The sequence below is a fragment of the Protopterus annectens genome, chromosome 16.part0, assembly GCF_019279795.1.
Source record: "Protopterus annectens isolate FY-2018-M chromosome 16.part0, PAN1.0, whole genome shotgun sequence".
NCBI lineage: Eukaryota > Metazoa > Chordata > Ceratodontiformes > Protopteridae > Protopterus > Protopterus annectens.
Genome location: NC_056750.1, coordinates 325,660,138 through 325,685,877, shown reverse-complemented (window position 1 = coordinate 325,685,877; position 25,740 = coordinate 325,660,138). Strand labels below are relative to the sequence as shown.

Genomic DNA, 25,740 nt, shown 5'->3' with positions numbered 1-25,740 from the left:
AATACCAGAATGGGAAATGGTGTTGAAGGCCTTTGTGAGGTCTAGGTAGGCTGTGTGGACCACCTTTCCCTCATCTATAGCCTTGGTAACTGTCTCAAAGAAGTCCACCAGGTTTAGGAGGCATGATCTGCCCTTAACAAATCCAAACTGGGTAGGGTCCAGTTTTGGAAGTTCCCAATGTTTCTATTACTGAGATCCATGATGATGCACTCCATAGCCTTGCAAACCAAGCTAGTCAGGCTTATAGGGCGATAGTTCCCGGGGTCTGTTGTGGCTCCATCTTTGTGGAGCAGAATAACCATTGCTGTGCACCACTCTATGAGCACATAGCCTGTGGAGAGGCTGAGTTTGAACAGTGAATTTAGGTGAGGGGTTAGTTCTTCTTTGAGCTCATGTAAGACGCAGCCTGGGACACCATCCGGGCCCATTGATGCTGTGTTTTTGGTTTTGGAAAGGGCTGTTTTAACCTGAGTGATTGTGATTTCAGGGGTACTACATTCTTCTGGTATGGTTATGGGCCCTTTTGGGGGTGAGAGGGGGGTGAAGTTTGCACTGAACCTGTCTGCCAGGATGTTGGAGATATCAGTCAGTTCAGTGTATTTTGTGCCATTCTGCACTAACTCTGAGCAGATCTGAGAATTGCCACTTAGATTCTTGACATAGCTAAAGAATGCCTTGTGGTTATCATTGGAGTCCTTGGCAATTTTTCTTTCGAAGCTAGCCTTGGATGATTTTATGAGGGATCGTAGTTTCTTGCTGATACTGATCAGGGATGTCTTACCTTCTTGGGATTTTACTCTTTTCTGTACTAGTTTCCTCCTTCTATTGTGTAGCTTGTTTATGGCAGGGGTCCACCAGACTAGTTTCCTTTTCTTGGAGGAGTGAGTCTTGGTTTTCCTTGGGATAGCATGATCCATGCATTCTTGTAGAGTGCATTAGTAAAGGATTTTGCAGCTTGGGCAGCATTATCCTTTAGCATGGGAGCTTTGAAACTTTCCACCTCGGTCTTAAGTAACGTGAAGTTTGCTTTTGAAAAGTTTTTCATGACGGTTTCTTTGACCGGGGGGGGCAGAATGTGGATATCCAGAGTGATTAGTTTATGGTCAGGTCTAACCAGCGAGGGGGTTGACCTCCAGTGTGGAACACCGGTCATCCATGTTGGTGATGACCAGGTCCAATATGTTGTCACCTTTGGTGGGGGTGTTGACCAGTTGATCCAGGGCATTTGAGTTTATAAATTCTAGGAAATGTCAGGCAAGGGAGTTAGTACTTGAGTAGTTCTCCCAGTTAATGTTTGGGTAATTTAAATCACCCAATATCAGGGTGTTTTGTAGGACCTTTATGTTTCCCAGTGTTTCCAGAAATGTGGAATGGGGGTCCTGGGACATGGTGGGTGATCTGTAGCAGGTTACAATTTGAACTGAATTTTTGCCCATTGTTAGTTGCACGTGGATGATCTCTGAAGCATCATGCTGTGCCACTAACCTGGAGGTGTGGGTATCCTTGATGAATATGGATACGCCCCCACCTTTTTTATTTCAGTCTGAGTTTTGTGGCCAAAATGTATGGTACAAGTTGTAGCCTGGTAATGCTGGGGTGCCCTCTGGAGCCTTAAACCAGGTTTCTGTTACTGCACATATATCAATTTTCTCCATACTGAGGAGTGCCTCGAGTGCGTGCATTTTGAGGTTTAGACTTCTGGCACTGAGCAGCATTACCCTCAGTTTTTTGTTACTTGTGCTATTTATGGCAGTGGGTTTGTCATTTGAGCCTTGCCTAAAAAAGGCACTATGGGGGTGGCAAGAGCCTTGGCCAGTATTCAAAAGCCTAAGGGTGACAAGTGCAAGTCGTGATTACTAAGATATTGAGTTTGAGCTTATACTGATTAATGGAAATGTGATGTAGCCGAAGGGATAGATGAGATATGGACTTGTTTAAGTGACTGATGGATGGCTGTTTAGAAGAAACGTTTAATGAGAAAGAAATGCCTTATATTATTGTATCCTGTTTGCCTTTTAGGCAGATGTGGATTAAGCTTACCTTTGGTGCTTGTTGTTTTTCATACCATGAGCATTGCCCCCCACAGACACTTTTTTCATAGACCATGCATAAATGTGCGTTTAGTTTTGGATTCACCTTCCAGTTGTTTTAACTGTATACTTACCTACCCGATTATTTTAGATTATATTTATTGATTAATAAAGCAAAATGTGTGCTTGTTCATTTTTTTCAGTAAGTAGTGAAACAAAATGAACTAACCATTAATAAAAGATATTACCAGTTTTCAGAACATTTCAGCCATAAAGAATACTCAAACTGCTTTCACAAGATTCATAGCAGTTACAAAGTAATTTAGTCTCATGACCACTAACTGCTTACCAATACCCACTCTCAGGCTGTACTATTGTCTCAAACACAGCAGATTTCTGGATACCCATCCAATCAAGCAAATTGTGTATGAAGTATGATAATGCGTTGCACTACTTAACCTTCAGGGAAGGTTGATTCCAGAGATTCGAGAAGTGCTCCATGATGAATCTCTCTCGCCATCTCATTCTGTTTATCTGCTGATGAAGATACTGTCTTAAAATCTGCCAAAGTCCTTCCAAATCAATTGTAGCAACTTGAATGTGTACACTTCAAATATCCAGTGGTGACAAAAAACATTATGTGGGGGTCAGTGTGCAGGCAATGAATGGTCAGGTATTGAAATTAAGTAATCAAACTTGCTTTGCACAGGTTTACACTATCCCTACATATAAGGACAGACTAAGGATTGTTTAACTTAATCATGACAGCAGATTCAGTCATGCTCATCCACAGACAACCCCCATACCAAGCAATTGCAGACCCACCATTGACCTGTGTGCACCTCAGATGTTTGATTGTGATAACAATAATACTAATTGTGCATACAGTAATTTTTTTTCAGATTTATTTCATTAACCACAGAATAGCTACAGCAAAATATTCCAAATTATTTGACACAAATGCATATTAATTCAACTCCAGACTGCTTAAACTGAGCAAAAGATGAAAGGATAAGTTACATGAATCCATAGACAGCCCCACGCCCACCAAACAGTTTTAGCCATTTTTGTCATATACACGTCTACTGCCTGTGATAAAAATGATACCTCTCAATCACTTACTGCACAAATCAGATACACAGCCAAAACATAATGATGGAGAATGGCATGGAATCAGGGACAGATTTATGCTGTGCTTTTATATACTTAAAATGTTGCTAGAATAGCAGTCTTTGCATTAACATACATTTTCTTAACTATATGAAGTCTTGGACTTAAATGTATGCCATTATTTAATAAGCACAGTCCTCAATGATTTGCCAGAAAAAAAAAACTCTGTGCGAGGTACAAGCTAAAATTATAAGGAAAAAACTGGGACATTCTGTGAAATTGGTAATAGTTTCAACTTTATTTCACACAAAAAGCAGTCAGAGATTAATGTGTTCCAACTTGTTTCACGCAAATGCAAATGTCAAAAATAATGGCCAAATAATGAATTTCAACTTTACTTCACATAAACAGTAGCCATCTACCACAATAAAGCATTCCTTTCCAACTTGCATCACACAAATCACATTAGACCTGCAAAGCCAGCCCAGAATAATTGAACAAATGATAACAGTCAGTCATGCTTCATTCAAAGACTTGTTCCTAGGTCAGCAGTTATAGATACCTTATTGTCTATGTATGCATCTCAGATATCCAACTGTAGTAAAAATGATACAATAAAATGACACTGAGCTGCAATGCATTTTGGCTCTATTTCTCAAACAAAAAGTGGCTGATTAGTTATAACAAAATGGCCCTGCTTCCAATTCATCCACAGACTGCCTATGCCTGGTTACTAGCCATGATTTAAAATAAATTACCTCACACTACCTCAGACAGCTACTGCACTTTTAAATCATTAGTCCATAACCAAATATTATACCATTTAATACTTGCAGGCCTTCTGCTCATTGTCATCCTAGTGAATCATGGGAAGGCAAAAGAAAGTTGTGGGTACTTCAGATAGGGTTTCTGTGAGGTGTTTATTTTAAGTAAAAAAAAACATTTTCTATGCTTTTCTTAATCCAGATTCATGCATCCCTGATTTAATAAGATACGTTTACTGACAGGACTGTATAGTAGCACAGTCATTGTCATCTTTACCTCTCAGCTCTATGTTCTCCAGGTAATTTCTTGGCTGGGGTGTCTTATGTGTGGACTAACATGTCCTTCATATGTCTACACAGGTTTCCCTGGGAGAACTAGTGATATTCCTGCTGTAAGAGAACTGATGATACTCCAAATTGCCCTATGTGTGAGTGTGTGAATTGGTGATCCTTCAAGTGTGTGTATGTGTGTGTGTGTCTGTCTGTCTGCACATCCTGTAATATGTTGTCATCCTAGTCATCATGATTTTACAGCCTTGTAGACACTAACTGCTGGGAAAGATTATGGCTGAATTGCACCACGAACTGGGTTATTAGAGAATTAATGCATTTACAGACCAGCACACTTCTTCAAAACATAGTATTGTCAGGTAGCAGCCTTGTTTTTCTGCAAATGGCTCCATTTCCAAGTCTGCTTTATCTAAAAGATAAAAATATATCGTATAGTGACAGCCTCAGAGCCACACGCTCTGTTTTTGTAAAACAGCATTGAAGGTATTTTGTATCTGTATAGTCACATGAATTAAAAGTCACACAATCCTTGTTTGTACAAAAATGCAGTTTCACTAATGAGCCTTGATATTTTCAAGAAACATGGCAATCCATTGTACCAAAGAAAAAAGAAAAATTGGAGAGTGGGGTGTCAGGGCTACAAAATGACAAGGACTGTGAGGAAGTAAGACAAATGTGGTTCAGTTTACATGTCTACGATTTTCAGTTCTGTTAAATAAGCCTGCATTTTTTTAAGGTTTATGATGTCATATTTGAGAACCTACTACCAATAAACATTCCTTGCATAATTTATAAATTCTGTGCAAATCTGGATTTGTAGAAAAGAAATATATTTTTCAGGCCATACTTCAAAAATTATAGCAAACCTGTTCAGTGAGGAACAGCTGAAAGAAAGGTATGTTGAAAATTTAGCATTAGCGTATGATAACATGACAACATTGTATTTCTTCTGATGATTGAGTACAATTTCAATTACAATTTCAAGAAATGTTGTTAATTTTTAATGGTACCACATCTTATTTTGAAATACTTTTTTAAAATCATCATGTTAAAATGTGATAGTTATCAGTTTTCAGATTTAGGCCAAAATATGTCCTCAGATTTGGCTAGAAGTAGAACTGTGGTATTAGGAATGACATTTCTGCAAGATTTTAAAAATATTCATCCATTTTTAATGAGGTGGGAGGGTGTGTTAGCTAAGCAGACAGCTGGTTTACTATTTTTTATGGAAATGTTTTCCAAGTCACATACAAGCATATATATTTGTAGAAGGAATCAAAAGCTAAAATACACAGAGGGACTGACTACACTGCCTGAAAAAAATGAAATTTTGTACATCATAAATTTGTCCTTTTAATGCTATAATGTGGCCTTCAATGAAGAAAGCTGAGAAGCAGGCAATATTTTTTCCATACATAAGTAAGATGAAACAGGTACAGAAATAATAAACATGACAAAAATGATGATTCAGAATTCTGGGGAACACCCTTTTGCTTCCAGTTGCATACAGGGTGGGGTCTTAAGGCCAAAAAATAAAATTCTCATTTTCCAAATGATGCTTCTGCAGGCTTTATGATCCATAGCTCTCATTTGACTTTGTACATTTAAATGCAAATATCGTGATATGCATAAATTAACTTACAGCTTCCAAGAAGGCCAGATCTGCATACAGTTCATGTATCTCATCATCTCATACACTTGGCAAATGCACAGTCTGCTGCTTCTGGAGACAGTTTTATGTTACTCTTAGAAATAATATGTATATTAGTGCTTGGATACATAAAATGCAAATGGGTAGAATCATATACTGTAGGCAGTAAAAAGAGATACTGAAACTTGTACACGTAGAGCTTTTGGGCATTATTAAAACATTTGCATCCGCATAGCCATGTTTTTTTTGCTATGCCAGAAGTTCAGTTACAAACTGTCACAGGAGAATCTTGGCAATCTTTTTATCATGGACTGAGAGACAAAGTCATACTATATGCAAATACTTTCATTACTTTACTAAAATTATGAAAGTTTCAAAAGACCATATCATCCATCACAAGACTCTCAATTACATTCCAGCTATTTAACTTTATACAAAAGAATGCTAAAAGATATTTATTCCAAGAGATGCAGCACGTACTACAGACTCTGCTAGGGAGAACATTGGGGTCTCAAATATAACTGCTGGCTTCAACCTTAAATTATACTATTGCATATGAGCATTCCAGATCAAACTATCTAATCGTAGACATTAGTGGCCTAGTTCATTGAGCCATGTGTCTTGTTTAGATTATTTTAAATGCTGCCACTGTGATGGAATCTTTCAGCTTGAAAACAAGTAGACAGGTTGTAGTTTTCTAGCTTTCTTCTACATTTACATCCTCCCAGCACACACGCATTGACATTGACTGAACATTACAAAAGATAGTTTCCTACTGTATGTATTTATTTCATTACTAGAATTTATTTCAAATAGTTTCTCTCCTCTTTCCTTCTTTGTGGATTTAGGGATATCTGGAGTGACTTAAACAGCAGGACGGCATATGGTGAATCACAAATTCAGTTGCTCATTTCTGATTGATGGCAGTTCAATGGTCTGGCATTTTTTAATACTCTATAATAAATAAATAATTAAATAAATAAATAAAATGAAAATGTTCTGCTATCACTTCTCTCAGTTGTTAACAAGAAGAATAATACTCTCCATCCCAAATGTGCTTTGTCCTTTGTAGAAAACATATGGCTCAACTGAAGACATGGTTAATGTAACATTCTAAGTTGTCAGCTTTATGTCTTGTGAGTCCCTTGGTATGGAAGTAAATTTTCATCATTATCTATAGGTCCCTGTAGCCCTTAGTCCTTTATTTAAATTATGACAATTTAAGCTGACAATGTTGCTGTGTGTCAAAGTGGGAAAATAACTCAGCCCTACTGAATTTATTCAATATAGACCCCTAACCAGGAAAACGCTGAAAGAAGAAGAAGAAAAAGAAGTCAGCAACCTTAATTTAATCACATACACATTTATAATATTTATTTATAATTTTAGAAGTATTTTCAGTATAATCATTTCTGAAAAAATGGTATTTTAAAAGTGCAGTAGCATACTCAATAACTACACATTGTGGTATGATATTCCGGAACATTTGAGAAATGTAGCTATTATTTACCACTGACACTATCATTATTTTTTTATTATTTTTACAATACTTCAGCATTCTTAAAACAGAATGCTGTATGGAAAATGTAATGTGGCATAATTGTTCATGCATTTGATATACTGTAAACTGAAACTGACATATATGTTATGTATTATACTAATATATCATAATATTAGTAGCTGTCTATGACTAAGTGTATATTTGTCTGTATATGTCTATTCTCCTCACCTATGTGAAGGTTGTGGTGAAAAGTGTCCAAGGATGAGTTCAGTTACTCTGGTAAAAAAATATAAATAAGGTACATAAACTGTGCCTACTCTTTATGTGAAACAAAGTTGGAAATACATTACTGCAGCCATTAATGTTATCCAAGTCAGATATCTGAGGTATAAGTATTCAACAAAATAGCTAAAATTACTGTATGAGAGGTGTCTGTGAATGAGAGCAAATGACCTTTTCTGCCAGTTTAAATCTGGCTTTGAAGGACTAGTATGCATTTGTGTGAAGTAAGTTGGAATACATTACTGTGTGTTTGTGTGAAATAAACTTGAAATATGTTAGTATGTTTATTATTATTATTATTATTATTATTATTATTATTATTATTATTATTATCACAATCCAACATCTGAGGTGTACATAATCAACAATAAGGCTGTACTTGCTGGCTGCAGAGGCTATCTGGAGATAAGAATGATTGACCCTGCTGTCATGATCAAGTTAACAGTCATTAATCTAGCTTTGCAGGTCTAGTGTGAATTTATGTAAATCATTTTTGAATACTTTAATATGGTCATTTTTATTTCAATCAGACACCTGAGGTGTTCACAGTCAACAAAGTAGCTCTTATTGATTGGTAGAGATGTGTTTGAAAGTGACTTATCCCTGCAGTTGCTTGTTCACTGTTAAACAGTTACTGATCTAGCATGGCAGGAATAGTGTCAAACAATGTATTGCATTTGCTAAAATTGGGCCTAAGGGGTTAGGTGTTTGCCTTACAAACACAAGGTGCAGGGTTTGAGTCTCACAAGGGATAATTGGCTAGGCTTAAAATGGCTCACAAGGGCAGTTAGCCTAGTACTAATCTATGAACCTATAAAATCATCATTGCTATTACTTATGTAAATGCATATATACATATGTGGGGGAGGACGTTTGCAGTATATTTAAGATTAACAAGTTAGACATACTTTCTTTCACTTTCCATCACAATCAGACATCAACACTGTACACAAGTTTTCTGCAGTGATCAGGGCAGGATGTGTGTGAAAGCAACTGATCATTGGACCAGTGGTGCAGCAAGTGGCAATGCCATCCTCCACTGCTAGGTTGTCTGGTTGAGTTCTTGGCTAAGGCTTATTCTGTGTGATATGTGTATATCCGCTCTGTCTCTGTGTAGTTTTATTCAAGTACTCTAGTTTCCTCCAACACTCCAAAGACATAACATAAGTGAATTGACATTCTTCCAATTTGCCTGTAAGCAAGCAGTGTGTGGTGTTTTTGTTTCTGCATCTTATGACAGACCTGGCTTGTCACTATATGTTTGTGTGTGTGTGTGTGTGTGGGGGGGGGGTTAACTGCAGAAACACACCATATTGATAAGCACATACATAAGTCTTCTGTGAAGCAGTAAAAAATAACAGCAGGTCATTATCTTTCAAAAATAAGGCATAAAGTGCATAACAGAACATCTAGACACTCAGAGCTTCTGGAGGCTGGGGGACAGTAAAGGCATTATTTTGTCAATTTTCCTCACAAACAAATTACAGAGATGTAAACAGAAGATTACAATAGCTTGTGTTGGAGCTGGTGACAGTGTGCTCATTATTAACTTTCTTCTCAGACATCAAAAAGTCACTATAGCTATTCAGGGCAGTGTGTTGTCTAGGAGCATCAAACTGAAATACATTAATACGATCATTTTTTTTTCACATTCTAAAATAACATGTTTATGTGGTTTTCTTGTGTGGATGGTGCTAAGTTTGGCATGCTGTATATATATATATATATATATATATATATATATATATATATATATATATGATAATAAAAAGCTGAAATATGCTACTGTGTTTGCTTCTTTTTTGTTGCAATCTGACATCAGAAGGCTATACAGAAGATGGCTGTCTTTTGGGGGTGGGGTGAGGAGGCATGCTACTTATATGTATAACAACAGTAACTTGAAATATATGACAGTGGCCATTTGTTCTTTCACTTTCATCCATTTCTAAAACCAGAGGGGGTCCAGGGGGGTTATGGCATTATGCACCATTCCCACATATGATTTATATATCCTTGCAAACATTTGTCTTCTTAGTTTACTGGGAGCTACTATTTTGTCAGCTTTAAAGACTAAGCCTTGGACGTGTAACTTATTTGTTCTTTGAAAGAAAAGAAAATAATACTGAACTTCTTTCATTAGTCAAAATTTTGTTAAGGTCATCATGAGATCAAACGATTAGAAGATCAGGAAAAAATGCATTAAAATGTAACTCAGAGTATATAGAACCCATAGCTTCTGTAAACCCCCAGTTTAATTCACTTATTACCTCTGCAGTTACAATGTCCTCTTGCCCAGTTAAGCTGTGTTTAAAGGAAGCAGGAAAAAGCTGAAAAATAAGACAAAATGAGAAAAAGTAAAGGGTAATCTTAACTGTATGTGTAGGTCAGGAATGGGGGGATCAGGAGTGCACTGTAAGTGTGAAGGGGAAGGCTTCCCATAGATTCTTTTGCCGAGGGTTCCATTTCACCTAGCTTTCGACCTCTTAAGGTTCATAGATGTTTATTAGGTTAATGACCACAAGGGCCTTTTTAAGCCTAGCCATACATCCCAAATCTCTGACAAGTTCTGGTACCCTTGATAAATGTAATCAGGGGCTTGGGAGATGAAACATTTACAAGCAGGGGCCTGGGAGATGAATCATTTACAGGTTGCCTGTGTCCATTAGAGACATAGGTACCAATGCCAAACCAGGGGTGAATTTGCTGTTTCCAGTCCAGTTGTTAAAGTTACACTTGAATTGGTTTAGGGAGGAACTCTGCTTCACATGGATGAGATGCCTATTCCAGAGACTGTGTAGTCTCTGGGGATACATGCCTGTCTCTCCAGCAGGTCCTATTTATATCACAAGTAAGGTTTAAGTGTTTAGAATGGGTAATTATGGTGCTGTTTGTCTTGTGGATATGTAGGAGGTCAATCAGAGTGGGGTCTAACAACGCCCTATATGCCAGGCATAGATCTTCCCTCAACAGCCTGTATGAGACAGAATAGAGGGATAAGGCCTTCAGGCGGTCTGTATAGGACATTTTATTTACACCCTCTTTTCATTTAGTGAGGAACCTCTGTGGACGTTCCAGTAGTTGAATATGCCTGGTTAGGTACATACCAAAGGGGGCATTGTACTGTATGATATGTTTGATGAAGGCCGAACACAGTGGAACAATGACTTCCTTGGACCTAGATGTCATACCTTTGTTTATAAGTTGTGCAGCATAGAATGATTTCATCACTACTGTAGACACAAAAAGGTCAAAGGCTAGATTGCTGTCTGTGTGTGTCCCTAACTGCTGGGTCAACTGTAAGGGGTGTGTTGTCAATATGACAGTTACCAGAGGTGGATGACTTTCAGAAGGATACTATTATGTATTTTTGGTATTTAGTTTTAGTCCAGTGAGTTAAACCGGTAATGGAATATGAAGATCTGTACTGAAATGCATTTAGCAAAAGAGTTAGTAATATATAAATGCGGTGGTGCAGCGGTTAACGTTATCGCCTCACACCAAGAGATTCCCTGGTTCGATTCTCGGCTGGTTGCCCTCTGTACGGAGTCTGTTTGTTCTTCCTGCGGTTACGTATGTTTTCTCAGAGTGCCCCGGTTTCTTCTCTCAGTCCAAAGACATATAGTAGGTAGACTGGACACTCTAAATTGGCCGTAGGTGTGAGTCAAGGGTACGAATGAACTATCGCGGTAGGGCTAGCCACCCGGCGGTATAAACCTTGGCTCGAGATGATTGCCACGTCACTGTTCAAGTGACACCCAACCCCATGTGCACAATGAGGGAAAACAGGGCTGAGGACAGATCAACAAAAGCAATGATTGGGAGTAAATCTAAGTTCCGTCCATCAACATGCATTTCCCAGAGAGCAATCAGCATGTAAATGTATACTATAACTACTGTAAACCTCAATATTCCCTTACATATTTATGGAGAAAACTCAAGCTATTACAGTAAATCAAGAGGCTTCTGAAAAGCATTCACAGTAAAGAGAAGCACTGGACTAGAGCCTCCTGCTTTAAACAACGTATCTCTGTTTTTCGGACAAACAACAGCGAAACACAACTTCTGTTTAAATCACATCTGTGGAGAATACCACAGAGCAGCAGATTCCACTCTACTTCTCTAATTTTTATACTACGCCAACTACTGTTGCACCGTTTCATTTTTTTTTCTTGTCTATCTTTTCAGGCCAATAAACGCAGGTTTGTTGGATAACCTACCAATATCCAGCTTGTCACATGGAACCCAAATCAGAACTGGAACTTCCCGGAAGAAGTGCTTCTGAGAACGCCGGCTGTTGTCAGGTCTGCAGGGTGAAGGGTCAGTTTGAATCTCCCTGTAGCAAACATGGCTGCGTATACCAGCAGAAGGTACTGTTGGTTGTCTTCGTTTTCAGACTATTGTATCGCAGTTATTGTAATGGGCTCTGTGTTGCAATGGGGTTGCCAGACTGAAGCAGGAAAATTGTATACAAGCCAGGACGCAGTGGTAATCTTGGAGAGCCAGAATTTAAAGACGACCCTTTTAAACTCATCCAGTGCTTGGGTAGTCGAGTTTTATTCCTCTTGGTGTGGACACTGCATCAGTTATGCATCAACTTGGAAAGCACTTGCACTGGACGTGAAAGGTATTTAATGGCTGTTTGCTATTTCAATCTGTCTACATATATTCTGTCTGGATAACATTTTCAGGCATCCAATTTTACGCTTTCTTATAATATATACTGTAATTAGGGGCACAGCATTATATTTTAGCATTTATTATTCAGTTATGCTGTTCTTCATCTCTAACACTTCTGTTAGGTTTATAATATTCTGATGGATTTTGTTCATGTTATTGTGCATCTTGTCAAATAAAAGTAGGGTTGCCACCTTTTTATATGCCCAAAGTGAGACTTTTTTTATAGAAACATGAAATATTGCAGTACAAATCATACCCACAGCTGGTGCAAAGGACAGAACTTCACTTTTTTGCCAAAGTAAAAGATTATTCTTGTAGCATTTGAGTTGCTTATGCTAGTTTATATAACATTTACGTGTTTCAGATCCAAGATAACTGTTTTACGAAACTATTAAAGCTTGAGAAATATTTTTGTCCTAAAATATCAGCACATTTGCCATTTTTTTTAATTTTTTTTTGCAGGACACAACTGCCCAAAGAGGGACAGGTGGTAACCCTAAAATAAAAGCGAGCGTTTAGAGTTATTGAGTTTAGACAAGCCTGGCATTTCATTTTAGGGGCAGGAGCATAGCCCGGAGCGTTTACCTCCTGAATTAGGGAAGGGACACATCCAGAATGAATCAGGAGCATCTTTAAAAGCATTAGTAATATCGACTTGAGAAGTTGTCAAGAGTAAGAGAACGTAAATTAACATGCTTTAGCTGGAAACAAAGTCTACAACTCAGTAAATGTTGTCATTGAGGGTAATCCACAAATTTTCTACCAAAATGACCAGGTTTATGGGAAATGGAATAACATTTTACGTCATAATCGGGGGCACTGGGGATGCATGGACAATGGTATGTGGTCATTCATTTACTGCGTTGTACGTTCTGTGAATGGTTTGTATTTCAATGAGATGTCTGCGCTGCTGTAAGTTACGGAGTTTCTGAAGTAAACGTATGGCAAATCTACTCACTGAGTCATAATTAAACGTTATTTGACCACACTGCCACTCTACCTAGTTTTAATAACCTACAACAATACTGTGGCATTTTAACTTTGCAGAAAAACCGCACTTTATTTTCATAACCACGAAGGCAACCCTTCGGCACTTTGTTGCTTGGCAAATAATGCGCAGACACGCATATGTTTATACAGATGGCTGACGTCCTCCAATGTTGAATGGTGATTTGTAAGCAGGAAGTTGTGTTTGTTGGTGATTACTGTCAAATGATGTTTTTTTGCTCTGTAAACAACAAAATACAGTTCCTTGCATTTTGCATACCCCCAAAATAGCATTGCTTTGCATATGCAGTTAAATGGGTTAATTTTCCTCCATGAGCAACACCCGCATTAAATTATCTGTATAAATACATCTATTTCCATATTCTGGTTTCTTGGTAATTTGATCATTTTAAGAAAAGTTATGTATTTCAGAAGTTTCACAAGAAAAGTTATGTATTTCAGAAGTTTCACAAGAAAGAAAACAATCGGTAGTAATTTGCAGGTGTATGCTCTTATAAGATATCACACAGTGATAGGACTAGTGTATAACGCAGTAATCAAATGTAAAATAGGTTCAGTTAGATCAGCATACATTACATTAAAGTAAGTATTCCATTGTTTAGAAGAGAAAACGGGGGGGGGGGGGGCTATTATGTGGAATAAATAACCGTCTGAAGCTATTCACATCGTATGGTAGTCCTGAGGGAACCATTGTAATGAATTAACTGATTTAGGTGGCAGTGGGATTGGGGCATTTTAGTAAAAGATCAGTACTGAGATGTCTTTGTCCTAGATTATGCAGTTTATCTCGAGTATTAATGTCTTAAGAGTGTGTTAGAGGTTGATAAAAACTTTATAGAGAGTGGTTGCTTCAAATAAGATGTTTGTGGTGGGATAGGGGTGCATTTTGATCTTATTTTAAACTAAACAATTTAACAGTTTTATCTTTTTGTTTGCTAAGTTGATTATGAAGGGTAGTAGATACTGAATAACTAAGTCAAGTTAACAGTATAGGAAACATTACATCTCTTGTGAAGAATAATTTCAGTTTACATATTGCGTGTTTTTTACGTTAAGTTGAAGTGGAGTTTGGCAGCAGACTGTAATTGGATAAGCAATAGTATAATTCTGCAGAATCAAAATATATTGCAGTTTTGTTTGGCAGTACCAACACTTTTTTTTGGTCTGTAAATAATAGTTGGCAGGTGTACCTGCAGACTGTCAGATGACCTTTTAACAACTAAAACAGTGTTGTCTTTTGGTAATGTGTAAAGTAGAAATTATACGCATTAGTATAAGTTGAAAGCGGAGATTATTTTGCATACATTTTTGAATGTACAAATTGTTTGGAAGAAAAATAAGGAGAAGTTAACTGTGTAAGATACAGCTTTAAAATGCAGCAGGCTATCCAAATTGTTTGGAAGAAAAATAAGGAGAAGTTAACTGTGTAAGATACAGCTTTAAAATGCAACAGGCTATCCTAGTTTGAAGTATAAATATTGTTCAACAGTGCATTTTGTACATAGTATTATTGGGTAACTGCACAAGCCATTAGCATAACTTTTAAATCCCAGAGCTGCATGGATAATAGAAAAGTTGTGTGCACCTGGTGTATTATTTTCTTTGCTAAATAGAATACATGCCCTGAGTAGAAGGTAGTTAAAATATTTTTCTCAGACAAATGCACAGTTTGATAGATGTACCATGTAGACAAGTGATTATTTTGCTGGACATCCTCAATTTTGGTTGAGCTTTGCTTGGCTTCATTCTCAGAATTTGCAATATGTTTACCGTTGCTGGTACAATTTATGCCATTTTAGAGTTCTGCTAGACAAAAGTAAATGCCATGTGGCATACTTTTTTAAATATTTTAGGACATCTGCTTATATCAAGTGGCTGTCTTGACTTTCATGGAGAGACTGACTTTTACAGATGCAAGGGGTATCATCCTTTTTAATGATCAAACATTTCCTCACCCCTGAAGTTTGGATTGTGGCCTGTAGTAGAAATAATGCTGGTCTTTCTACTTGTACCATCTGTGTGCTCCTACACACACAGACTTGTCACCTGGTTTTGAGTAATGGCTTCTTGGGGAAGCTGTTTCTTGATATGTACATGGAAATTCTCCCCATATATTGGCCCAGTCATCCCTCACCCAAATGGGCAAGTCAGCTTCAGATGCCAGTTTACCATCTCTTGTGCATGAAGCTGTCGGACCAGAGTCGTCACTATTGCAGTCAAAGACAGAACCTTTGCTCCTTCATAAACCAGGGACCTGTGAGTGGACCAGCAGTAAGGGAGGCTGTCAAGTTTAAAAAAAAAAAAAAAAAAAACTTCCTTGCAGTACTAAGGTGGGTGGGTGTGTTTCTTTCTCTATTGACTGATAAGCACCAAAAGAGCAGAGGGCAGCATTTGCAGCAAGTCGGTAAAGTGAGGTCCTGGGTGAGAGAAGTTCATCACAATTGTCAAAAATTAATATTTGACAGCCTTGGTAAGGTTTTGACATTGTTTTGGTGACTCAAGGGACTAGGTCAGACCTTACCCAGGCTGTTGTCAGCAAAAGTGCTGAAACATTGACTTTCTTTGGCTGGAGTCATTGTTGGAAGGTAGAAGAAACACACTTTGGGAGAACTCCTGAACCTAGTAGATACGCACTCGTTTGAGGAAGCTGTTCAAGAAGCATCTCATGAAATTAGTTTTGTAGATAAGCCCCTTTCCAGTGTGGTTAGTCTGCAGGAGTAGATGAGAACTGTGATATTATTGGGCTATCATGTTTGATAAGCCTCTTCCATATGGCCTGGAAAATATGGACAGTAAATTATTACTGACAAACTGAGGTATTAATCTCCATTTTCAGCAAGTGTGTTCCATTTGCAGTGGGTTCCTGCTTTTCTCCACCTCCTGTGAAAATCTACACCAGCAGGCAGGAAAAGACTGCATTGGATAGTTGAGCATGTTTTTCAGGAGGAATCTTGTTTTTTCTTCCTTGCTATGAGACTATATCAATTTCACTTTCTAGTTGTATTGATTTTAGAAGGGTTGTGGGAGTTTACCAGCATGGGTTTACATGCCTTATGAGGTTCAAGAGAAAGCATATGACCAAGTACCTTGAACTGTCTTGGGAGAGGTGCTACAACAATGTAGGGTTGCAGGCTGGTGCTGCATCTATTCGGGTCCTATATTTATGAATCATGAGTTTTGTTTGTAGTTTTGTCAGGATGGACCTAGGACTGTTCCCTATAGGTATGATTTCTCTCTTGTAGTGATTTTTAATGACCGACTATTAAGGCGCAACTAGGGTTTGGAGAGTATCAAATCTAGGATGTTGGGATTCAATGTTTGTTTACTGATGATGATTATATACACTTGAATACAAGTGACTGTGGTCTGTGGCATACTAAGGAGTTTACAACAGTGTGGAGCACAAAGGGTGAAAATCGGCACCTTCAAAGTCGAACGTCATCACCACTTTTGAAAAGGAATAGTATGCTCTCTGCAGATGAGAGGTAAGCAGCTATTTGCCATGATCAGGAATGCTTACTATGAGGAGGACTCTGGAGAGACTCAAAAGATGCTCTGGAGAGAACATATTTTACAACTTGATTGGAAACGTGGGAATCCTGTACTCAGAGCTAGGGACTGTTACTGGGAATAGGGAAGTCTAGTCTGCCTTGCTTTGCTTTCCTTTCCTTTCCACCGCAGTGGTCCTTACCATGACAACTGATTTTGAAAGTGGAAGGTGAATATGATGGTAGTATGACAAAGTACTGATTGATGGTAAAGAAATGTGTGTAAGCAGCAGTCTATTACTTGGTGTGTTAGTTCTATGTGTAAATATTCATACATGTTCACGTATTCTAAATGCTTTTGCAAGCTTTTGCAAGTTCATATCTACAAAATGTGCATAATGTTTCAAGCACTAGAATCTATGATTGCAGCTATAATTTCTCTCAAGCAGACACTTCTGAACAGCCACAGAATGTTGGTAAAGGCAAATTTCAATGTCAGTGCAAAACAGCTTTAGCTAAAGAATAATGTTGAATTTAATGTGGAAAACTGCACTATGTCACGTCTACTTCAGGAAAGACAGGCTAGCATTAAAGCTGACGAGCTGGTCCACTATAGCAAGAGCGAGCAGAAGAACATTAAGGTCGAAGTATTATGTGAAATAAAACATGACTGAAACAAAATTATTTTAAGGATCAAAGAAATGGATTTTTTGCATTATGACTAGTTAACACTATAAATTATTAGAACTGCTGAAAAGCTATGCCTATCACTGCTCTCAGATATTGTCTATTACATCCAAAATAGGATGCACTTCTTATGTTGAATTGAAAATATTTTTTTTTTATTTATTCTGTGGAATTTTGTTTTCATTGTAATAATGTTTAATTTTGAAGACTTTAAATTGTCACTTTGAGTTTCCAAAACAAGTTGACTACTTCATAACCATATAACTGTTATTGTTTCACTCCAGAGTGGGAATCTACACCTAAAGGCTGTCTGAGTGTGGTATACATTATGCATTTGCCTTCAAAGCAGTGAAAATGTGCTTCATACTTGAGTATTGTGTAAAGGTTTAGGATTACTTTTCCAACAAATGGTCTAGTAACAGCTGTGTAAAACACTACCAAAGTTTTAGTGTTTACAGTGGAAATCTATATGGCTGTCTAGAGAGGAAAAACAAAAGAAACATTAAGATGAGTGGATGTGAAAAGCGATTTGAGTAATAGTTTATATACTCTGCCTGTAATATTCCATGTAGTTCTTGTGCCATATGTAATAGTAACTGTGCAGTAAAAATGAAAGCACATCATAGATAATGGCAGGGTTGTTTTTACAAACGCACACACTGCTCTAGAAATGTCTTTCACAAATATGGATCAAAGTATTCAATTTTTACAAGAGTTGTTTTCTCCAAAACTTAGTTCAAATCCATTAATTATACACTACCAAGCCAAACCTACTTTAGACGAAAAGTTACATATAAGCTAGTTAGCCAAAACCTGTTCATGCTCATGTTTCAGTGAACAATAAAAATCGTATTTAAAGGGATAGTCACAATCAAATAATTTCTAAAGTGATAGATTACAGTTCATTACAAGCAGCTTATGACTTTTTAAACCCCTCTAGACATTATGCATTTCATTTATTTATTTATCCATCCATCTTTTGTTGACTGGTGTAGTCCCACTAGGTTAGTGACCTCTTTAAGGGGAGACCAGTTGTGTTTTTTTTTTTTTTTTTTTCTCCTTGTAGCATAAATACCAATTGCAGTACTTATACTACTAGGGGAAATTTGGCCAGGGCATTAGGGATTTCCCCTATTTGTCACTGTTGTGAGTGGGGCACATGTTGGAGGGGCACTTCCTGTTTCCATTCTTGGCATAGAGGTGGCCTGGACAAGCAGGTAGGCAGATGGAGAAAGGAGGAGATGGAGTGGTGAAAGAAATTAAGCAGAAAGCAAATATTGAGACTGGAGAGTGTGTGCAGGATTTTGAGAAAATGTTTCAAAGAAACCTATTTTGATGGAGATGAGTCAGCATATGATGGATATATAATTACAACCCTCCAGTCAGGAGGGTTGCGGGATGATCTAATTAAAGAAATGGTGGTTTAGAGTGACCCAGAAAATGAAGATAATTTCTGGGGGGGGGGCATTATGGAGAAAATACAAGAGGAGAATGCAGAGACAATACTGAAGAATAGTGGTGAAATGGAAAAGAAAACCTATGCAGAGAAAGTAAAAGAAGGCAAAAGTGGAGCAGTAGAAAAAGACAGAATAAAATAAAAACTGGAAGTATGTGGTAAGAATTAAGTTTGGGACAAATTTGGATGTAAAAGCACACGAGGTAAGAGCATTTATTATTAACATAAGTTTTTTTACACTTATATTTGAGACTGTTTTTCAATAGGAAATTTTCGTGGGGAATATGAAAAAAAAACTGTATCCCATGGAATCTTTGTGATAAAAGCACTTAACGGAAACTAAGCGATTCATGTACAGTTTTGAACAGAGATAGAGAGGCTTTGAAAGGGCATTTGAAAGCTTTATGTAAATAAGTATTGGACATTGCAAAAGTTTATGACCAAGAGGGTTTATGGACTTGGATTGTAATATTGTGTCAAAAATAGGAGGGGAAAAATTATACATGTACCAGGCATGATAAATGTGGAGGGGTATAGGCATGTTATAAAATACAGGGACAGCCCAATACATGTTGTGTTTTCCTCAAAAAAAGACATTTGATAACTCTGTGACGAAATACATTGTTATATTTGTGGAGAAGTGGGACATGATGCAAAAATATGAATAGAAATGCTAAGTTAACTAAACTGGACATTTATGGATGGATTGCAAAACTGAAAATGAGTAAGGAGAGAGAATCTTTAGAAGTAGTAAAAAATTAGAAGAAAATTTTAGATGAGAGAGAAAAGTAATAGAGGACATAGAAGTTTCTGAAATAAGTGATGAAGACATAAAATGGGAGGTAGTAAAAGAGAAAATAATTCTATTGGTAAAGGGGTAAAAGAAAAAGAAAATTCAAAGGGATAAGTGCAAAAGAGAAATAGGAAATGGATGAAAAAGAATCTATACAGCTAGGAGTGGAGTTTGGTGTAATGGTTAAGGTTTTTGACTCGGACACAAGTTGCAGTGTTTGATTCTCACCTTTGGGAAGAAAACTGGTTAGATTTACCACGGCCTATTAAGAAAGCTAGTCTAATAATTGGTTATGAACTTATGAAACAAGAATGTAATAAGAGGAATAGTATTTTTGGAGATATGCGAGATAGATGTAATTATATTAGAAAACACAAGATTTTTAACAAATGAAAGATTACAAACAGAGAAACTATGGGAATGAAAGATGACCTGGAATTTGGGAAATGAGATGTTCTGTAATATCTGTATTCTGTAGAAACACGGTAAAGATATTAGATGCAACTAAAGCAAAAAAGAGAAGATTAACCACTGTAGACTTAAACTGGAAAGAACAAGTATATAGAATTATAACATTTGTATGCTTTTACTAATTGTAAAGAAAGGGAAAGCTTATTTCATCAGATTTTAGACTGTAGTAAAAATATGAATATTAAGAGGCTTTAATTGTAATTTTAGGAGTAAAGCATAAAAAGAAAGGACATGCTATAGGAAGAATGCCAGAGGTTATGAGATGTAAGTTAAAACTTTGGGGCAGAAATTCATGGACTTAAATGGGTATGTACAGAACTGAATTAGATTGTAAAATCGGAAGGTTTAATTGTAAAAGAAGAGGAGGTAGTTGAAACAGGGTTTTTTGATCATCTTGCAATATGGCTAGAGATAAAGGAAATAAGGAATATATAAAAATAGGCAAAGGAATACAAAGCATAACTGGGAAATCATGGAATGAAGAAAGAAAGATTAATACAGCTATGGGAGATCATACTACTATGAGAACATTTTATAAAAATTGGTCTGAATGGTGGATGGTTTTTAAGGAAAAATGTATAAAAAAAAATGTTTGAAAGCAAAATTATAAAAGAATATATAACCATGCATTGGAAGATTTAAAACATAATGATAGAAAATACTTTGATAATTTTTTACAAAGAAAAACAGAAGTGTAAAGGAAGATGGTAGTGTAATGAGAGAAATGAAAATGTAAAAGGCGAAATGGAAAGAACTTGAGAAAAGATTATGAATAGTATAGTACAATATGTCCAAAAAATGTTCAAGAAGAAAAGAAGGCAGTGAAAAAACATTATTCTATTTTTCTATTAAAAAATACTTCTCTTTTTCTACTAAAAAAAAAAAGTTGAAAAAAATTTCTTTAAATGAGGCTAGATAGTGTTAGGACAAGTAAATGTAGATTTGGTTGCAGGCCCAGGTGGAATAAGGTATGAAATGTTTTAAAGAACTGGCAACAAATATTTATTTTTTTAAAGATTTTAAGTGAATGGTTAAATGAAGATTTTATGTATAGTTATGTAATGAAATACTTAAATTCATATGGAAAAAAGAAGATAGATGATTAAAAATGGAAACCAGTAGTATTGAATGATTATAAGATCGTTATGAGCCTAATACAAAAGAGATTTGAACTAAAATGGAAAATATTATGGAAGATAGCATATGTAGTATAAAAGGGAAAGGTTGTCAAGAATTATTAATGATAGAGAAACTGTAGATAGTATGAACAGAAAAGAAGTGAAAATCATGATGGGAGACATTATTTAGGCATTTGACACAATTTGACATGAGATGTTATGGGTAATAATGATGTAAGTGAGAAAGTTGTGTATGTCAGCATATAGTAATACTGAAGTAAAATACTTGTAAATGGCTGGTTAAGCTAAGAGATACATATGAAGAGTGTAAGATAGAGATGTCCAATAAATTCTTTACTCTTTGCAGTGGTTATGAACTGATAATATTTGGAAATATATATCCCACCTCCTTTATTTTAATTTAACACCTGAAGGGTTAAGAATTCCAGTTCTGTTAACATATGCAGATACATTATAGTAATTAGACTACAATTTTCTTCCATTCCTTCTAACAGCAGTTTATTCAAGTTGAATGTCCTAAACAGAACTCGTGTTCTGTTTGTGTTTGTGACATTCAACTTGAATAAACTGCTGTTAGACTACAGTTTTCTTCCATTCCTTCTGGTTGTTTTTTGTGGACTAGATCTTACATTATAGTAATGCAAAAAATAAAATTTGGATAAAAGTAATTTGCACAAATGAATGTCAAGAGATGATAGGGTTGGCTTTACATAAAGAGAAAAGTAAAATTTTTGGTGATGTAAGATCAGGAATAATATATTTTACAAAAAAAAAAATTCTGTTAGATTTTATATCCAAGTCGAAACTTAGTGGAGAAACACACTAGAAGAGGTAAAACAAACCTCTCTCTCTTTCCTGGAGAACAAAAAGGCTTGTTTTGTTAATTTCAGTACTGATGGGAAAGTAGCATATTTTACTGTCGGCAACATAAATACATTTGTTATCTGAAAAGGAATTATTGCATATTTTTTTAATTTTTTTTTTATTTATATGGGTTCTAGGTAAACCCAATAAAAAGAAGTGTTTTGCATGTACATAACGGATGAGGTTTAGGGTTAATTAACCCAGTGGTTTACACTCTTCATTAACTTTGTATAAAGTGTTAATGTGGATACATGAAAAAAAATGAGAGATTAGCAGTACAAATATGTGTGATTAATTTTGGGGTATGGTAAAAAAAGAGAAAAGGTGTATAAATGAGGAAATATTACCCAAAAAATATTTTTTGTGGAAAATAAAAATTGATGAACTAGAAAAACAGTAGAAAAGTATAGTGTAAGACTACAAATATTACTATGTAAAATCATGGGAAAATCTAACTGATGAAAAAAATTAAAGCTATAAAACAAGAAGCACATGGAGTAATCAGAAAGTAGAATGTCAAGATTTTTGTGAAGACTGGTAATAAATACATTGCTAGTAAAAGGAAATATGCCATATAAAAAGAAAAGTGATGATAGAATATATTTACATTAACAAGAAGAAACTACAGAACATGTGTTTTTGAAATGTTAAGAGTAAAAGCTATGTAACTAATTTTTTGAAGGTGCAAAAGAAGTGGATAAAATTAAATATGACTGATTTAAATATAAGAATACAAGCAAAGAGTATGATAAGTAATAAAATTATTTTATTAGTTGTATGGAATGAAAGAATTAATGAAATTGTTTAATGGTAAATGGCTTTTAGCAACAATATTTAGTAAAGTCTGATGGTTATGGGGGAAAAAGGAGTGGAGGGTCTAGTCTAACAGGAATTAAACTTTAGTATGCTCGTGGAAACTGATTTGTGTGTGTGTGTGTGTGATTTTATATATGTATATGTAATATGTATGTGTGTAATATTATATATATATATATATATATATAATCTCAATATGGGAGAAAATTGGCTTGGTATACTTGAAAGGGGGGTGTATTTGTACAGTTATAAATATTTTGTAAATAGGAGATCTCTTTGTATATAAATAAAGGACTCTCTCTTTTTTTTTGATGGGTACCTTGAGATCATTTTACATCCCACTTAAGCAGAAGGGACTTTGGTTTAATGTCTTATCTGAAGGTCAACAGACTCAGGAGTGCAGCCACCCCCTTATACTGCAGTGCAGTGTTACCAAACCATCTATCTGGTGCATCTGTGATCTGCAGTGTCACCAAACCATCTATCTGGTGCATCTGTGATCTGCAGTGCTGAGACACAGGGAAGTCACCCCTTTGGCTTAGCTTTGTATGCTGTGTGTTTTGGAAGACCACAAAGTTTCCTATTGAGAAATAAGTGAAAATGAGCGGCATGTTGCTGTACGTACCATGTGTACTTGCACAATTTTGCAAAAAATTCGGTGGTGGTGCTGCGGTAGCGTTGTCGCCTCACACTAAGACGTCCTGTTCGATTCTCAGCTAGAGCGTCTTCTGTGTGGAGATATGTGTGAATGGGTGTACCTTCGTTGATGGTTGTGCGTCAGGGCTGGCAACTCTGCACGTTAAAATGTACTGCCAATCATTAGCGGACCGGAGTTTCGCTGTGGCGACCCCTAACCGGGAAAAGCCGAAAGACGCAACAAAATCATTTAGATTACAGAACTGTGGTTTTAAATTTAAACTTGCAAAGCTGCTGCACTCTCTTTGCACAGCAGCAGCATCAGCCTGGCATTATCAAACCGTCATTTTGCTGGACAGTGACTTGGACAGTGAGAAAAAGTTTTGCATAGCCACTGTACAAACAGGCAGCACATTCTGAGCTTGTTAAATCTTTTCAGATACTTGGTGCATTTTCATGCATACACCTGATTTGTGCTATAATGTATTGTGTGTATAATGTATGTGCTGGTATATGTGTACATTATCACATGTACATGCTAATGCATGATAATTAAAATATGTGCATATGTATGTATAGCCACATATATGTATATTTTATCCGAATGTGTGTGCAATTATTTTTATTTTGTCTCCGATTACTGGGAAAATTGGACTGAGTTTGGCATAAAACATTTTTCAGTAGAAACTTGGGGAGAAAAGATCAACACATTAAAAAAAGAAATGGAGAAACCTCACAAAATACTGGATACAGCAAACACAGACAATTGAAAGACTGAAAATTAAATTTAAAAGTACTACCCAAACCTAAATAATCAACAGTGTTTTTTTGCAGGAGCAAGCTCCATCGCCTCACCCTCCCTAAATTATATATACTAATTTTGAGGTCACACAAAAAATCATAAACCCAAATCCCACATTTGTACAGTCCTGCACATCTAAAACCCAGCATTTTTTTCTCTTCCCCGTCTATTCCCTTATTTTCATTAATCTAATCTACATGTACTAAGTAAAATACAAAAAATATTCACCTCTTCCCTATACATTTCCCCTACCCAGTGCACCTACAGAAAATAAACCTGCGACCAAAATACAAGTGCACAAACAGCTGTTTGCTTAATGTGAAGTCACTCTTTATGTCTCACCCAAATCCTTTATTTTATACCAGTGTTAACGAAATATGTATACAAGTGGGCACAATATATCTGTATAAGCATTTTGTTTTATGTTCTAGTTGTCTCACCCAAATCCTTTATTTTATACCAGTGTTAACGAAATATGTATACAAGTGGGCACAATATATCTGTATAAGCATTTTGTTTTATGTTCTAGTTTGCATAATGTAATTCCTAAAATACAATGCATATAGGGCCAAATTCCAAAAGACTTGCTGTCGGTGTAAATGGCGTACTGTGTTGTTTTAAGGCTTGTCTGTAAAGTAACCTGATTTCAGAAGACTTGCTTTTTGTGAAGAAATTTACAGTATTACAGTACAGAAATTGACTTGCACCGAGAACAAGTCTTTTGGAATCTGGTCCCTAATCTGTCTGTGTGATACATGTAATATATTTGTAGTGTGTGTGTCTGTGGGTTACATGCAATATATTTGTAGTGTGTGTGTCTGTGTGTTACTGTGAGTTACATGCAATATATTTGTAGTCTGTGTGTGTCTGTGTGTTGCATGCAATATATTTGTGGTGTGTGTGTCTGTGCGTTACATGCAATATATTTGTAGCGTGTGTGTCGTGTGTTACATGCAATATATTTGTAGCGTGTGTCTGTGTGTTACATGCAATATATTTGTAGCGTGTGTCTGTTACATGCAATATATTTGTAGCGTGTGTGTCTGTGTGTTACATGCAATATATTTGTAGCGTGTGTGTGTTACATGCAATATATTTGTAGCGTGTGTGTGTTACATGCAATATATTTGTAGTGTCTGTTACATGCAATATTTGTAGTGTGTGTGTGTGTTGCAATATATTTGTAGTGTGTGTTACATGCAATATATTTGTAGTGTGTGTGTCTGTTACATGCAGTATATTTGTAGTGTGTGTCTGTTACATGCAATATATTT

General features: G+C 36.3%; 1 protein-coding gene across 2 annotated transcripts in view; it reads left to right on the top strand.

The window, feature by feature from the left end:
• The first annotated feature begins 11,392 nt into the window (after positions 1–11,392).
• The window catches only part of LOC122790285 (LIM/homeobox protein Lhx3), a 1,376,718-nt gene continuing 1,362,370 nt past the window's right edge, over positions 11,393–25,740 (top strand). Inside the window, exon 1 of one of the 2 annotated variants that reach the window (XM_044057789.1) lies at positions 11,393–12,253. In XM_044057789.1, the coding sequence (XP_043913724.1) occupies positions 11,974–12,253 (280 nt within the window). In that variant the 5' untranslated portion in view covers positions 11,393–11,973. The remainder of the gene's footprint in view (positions 12,254–25,740) is intronic. The other variant, XM_044057787.1, reaches the window with a different exon arrangement.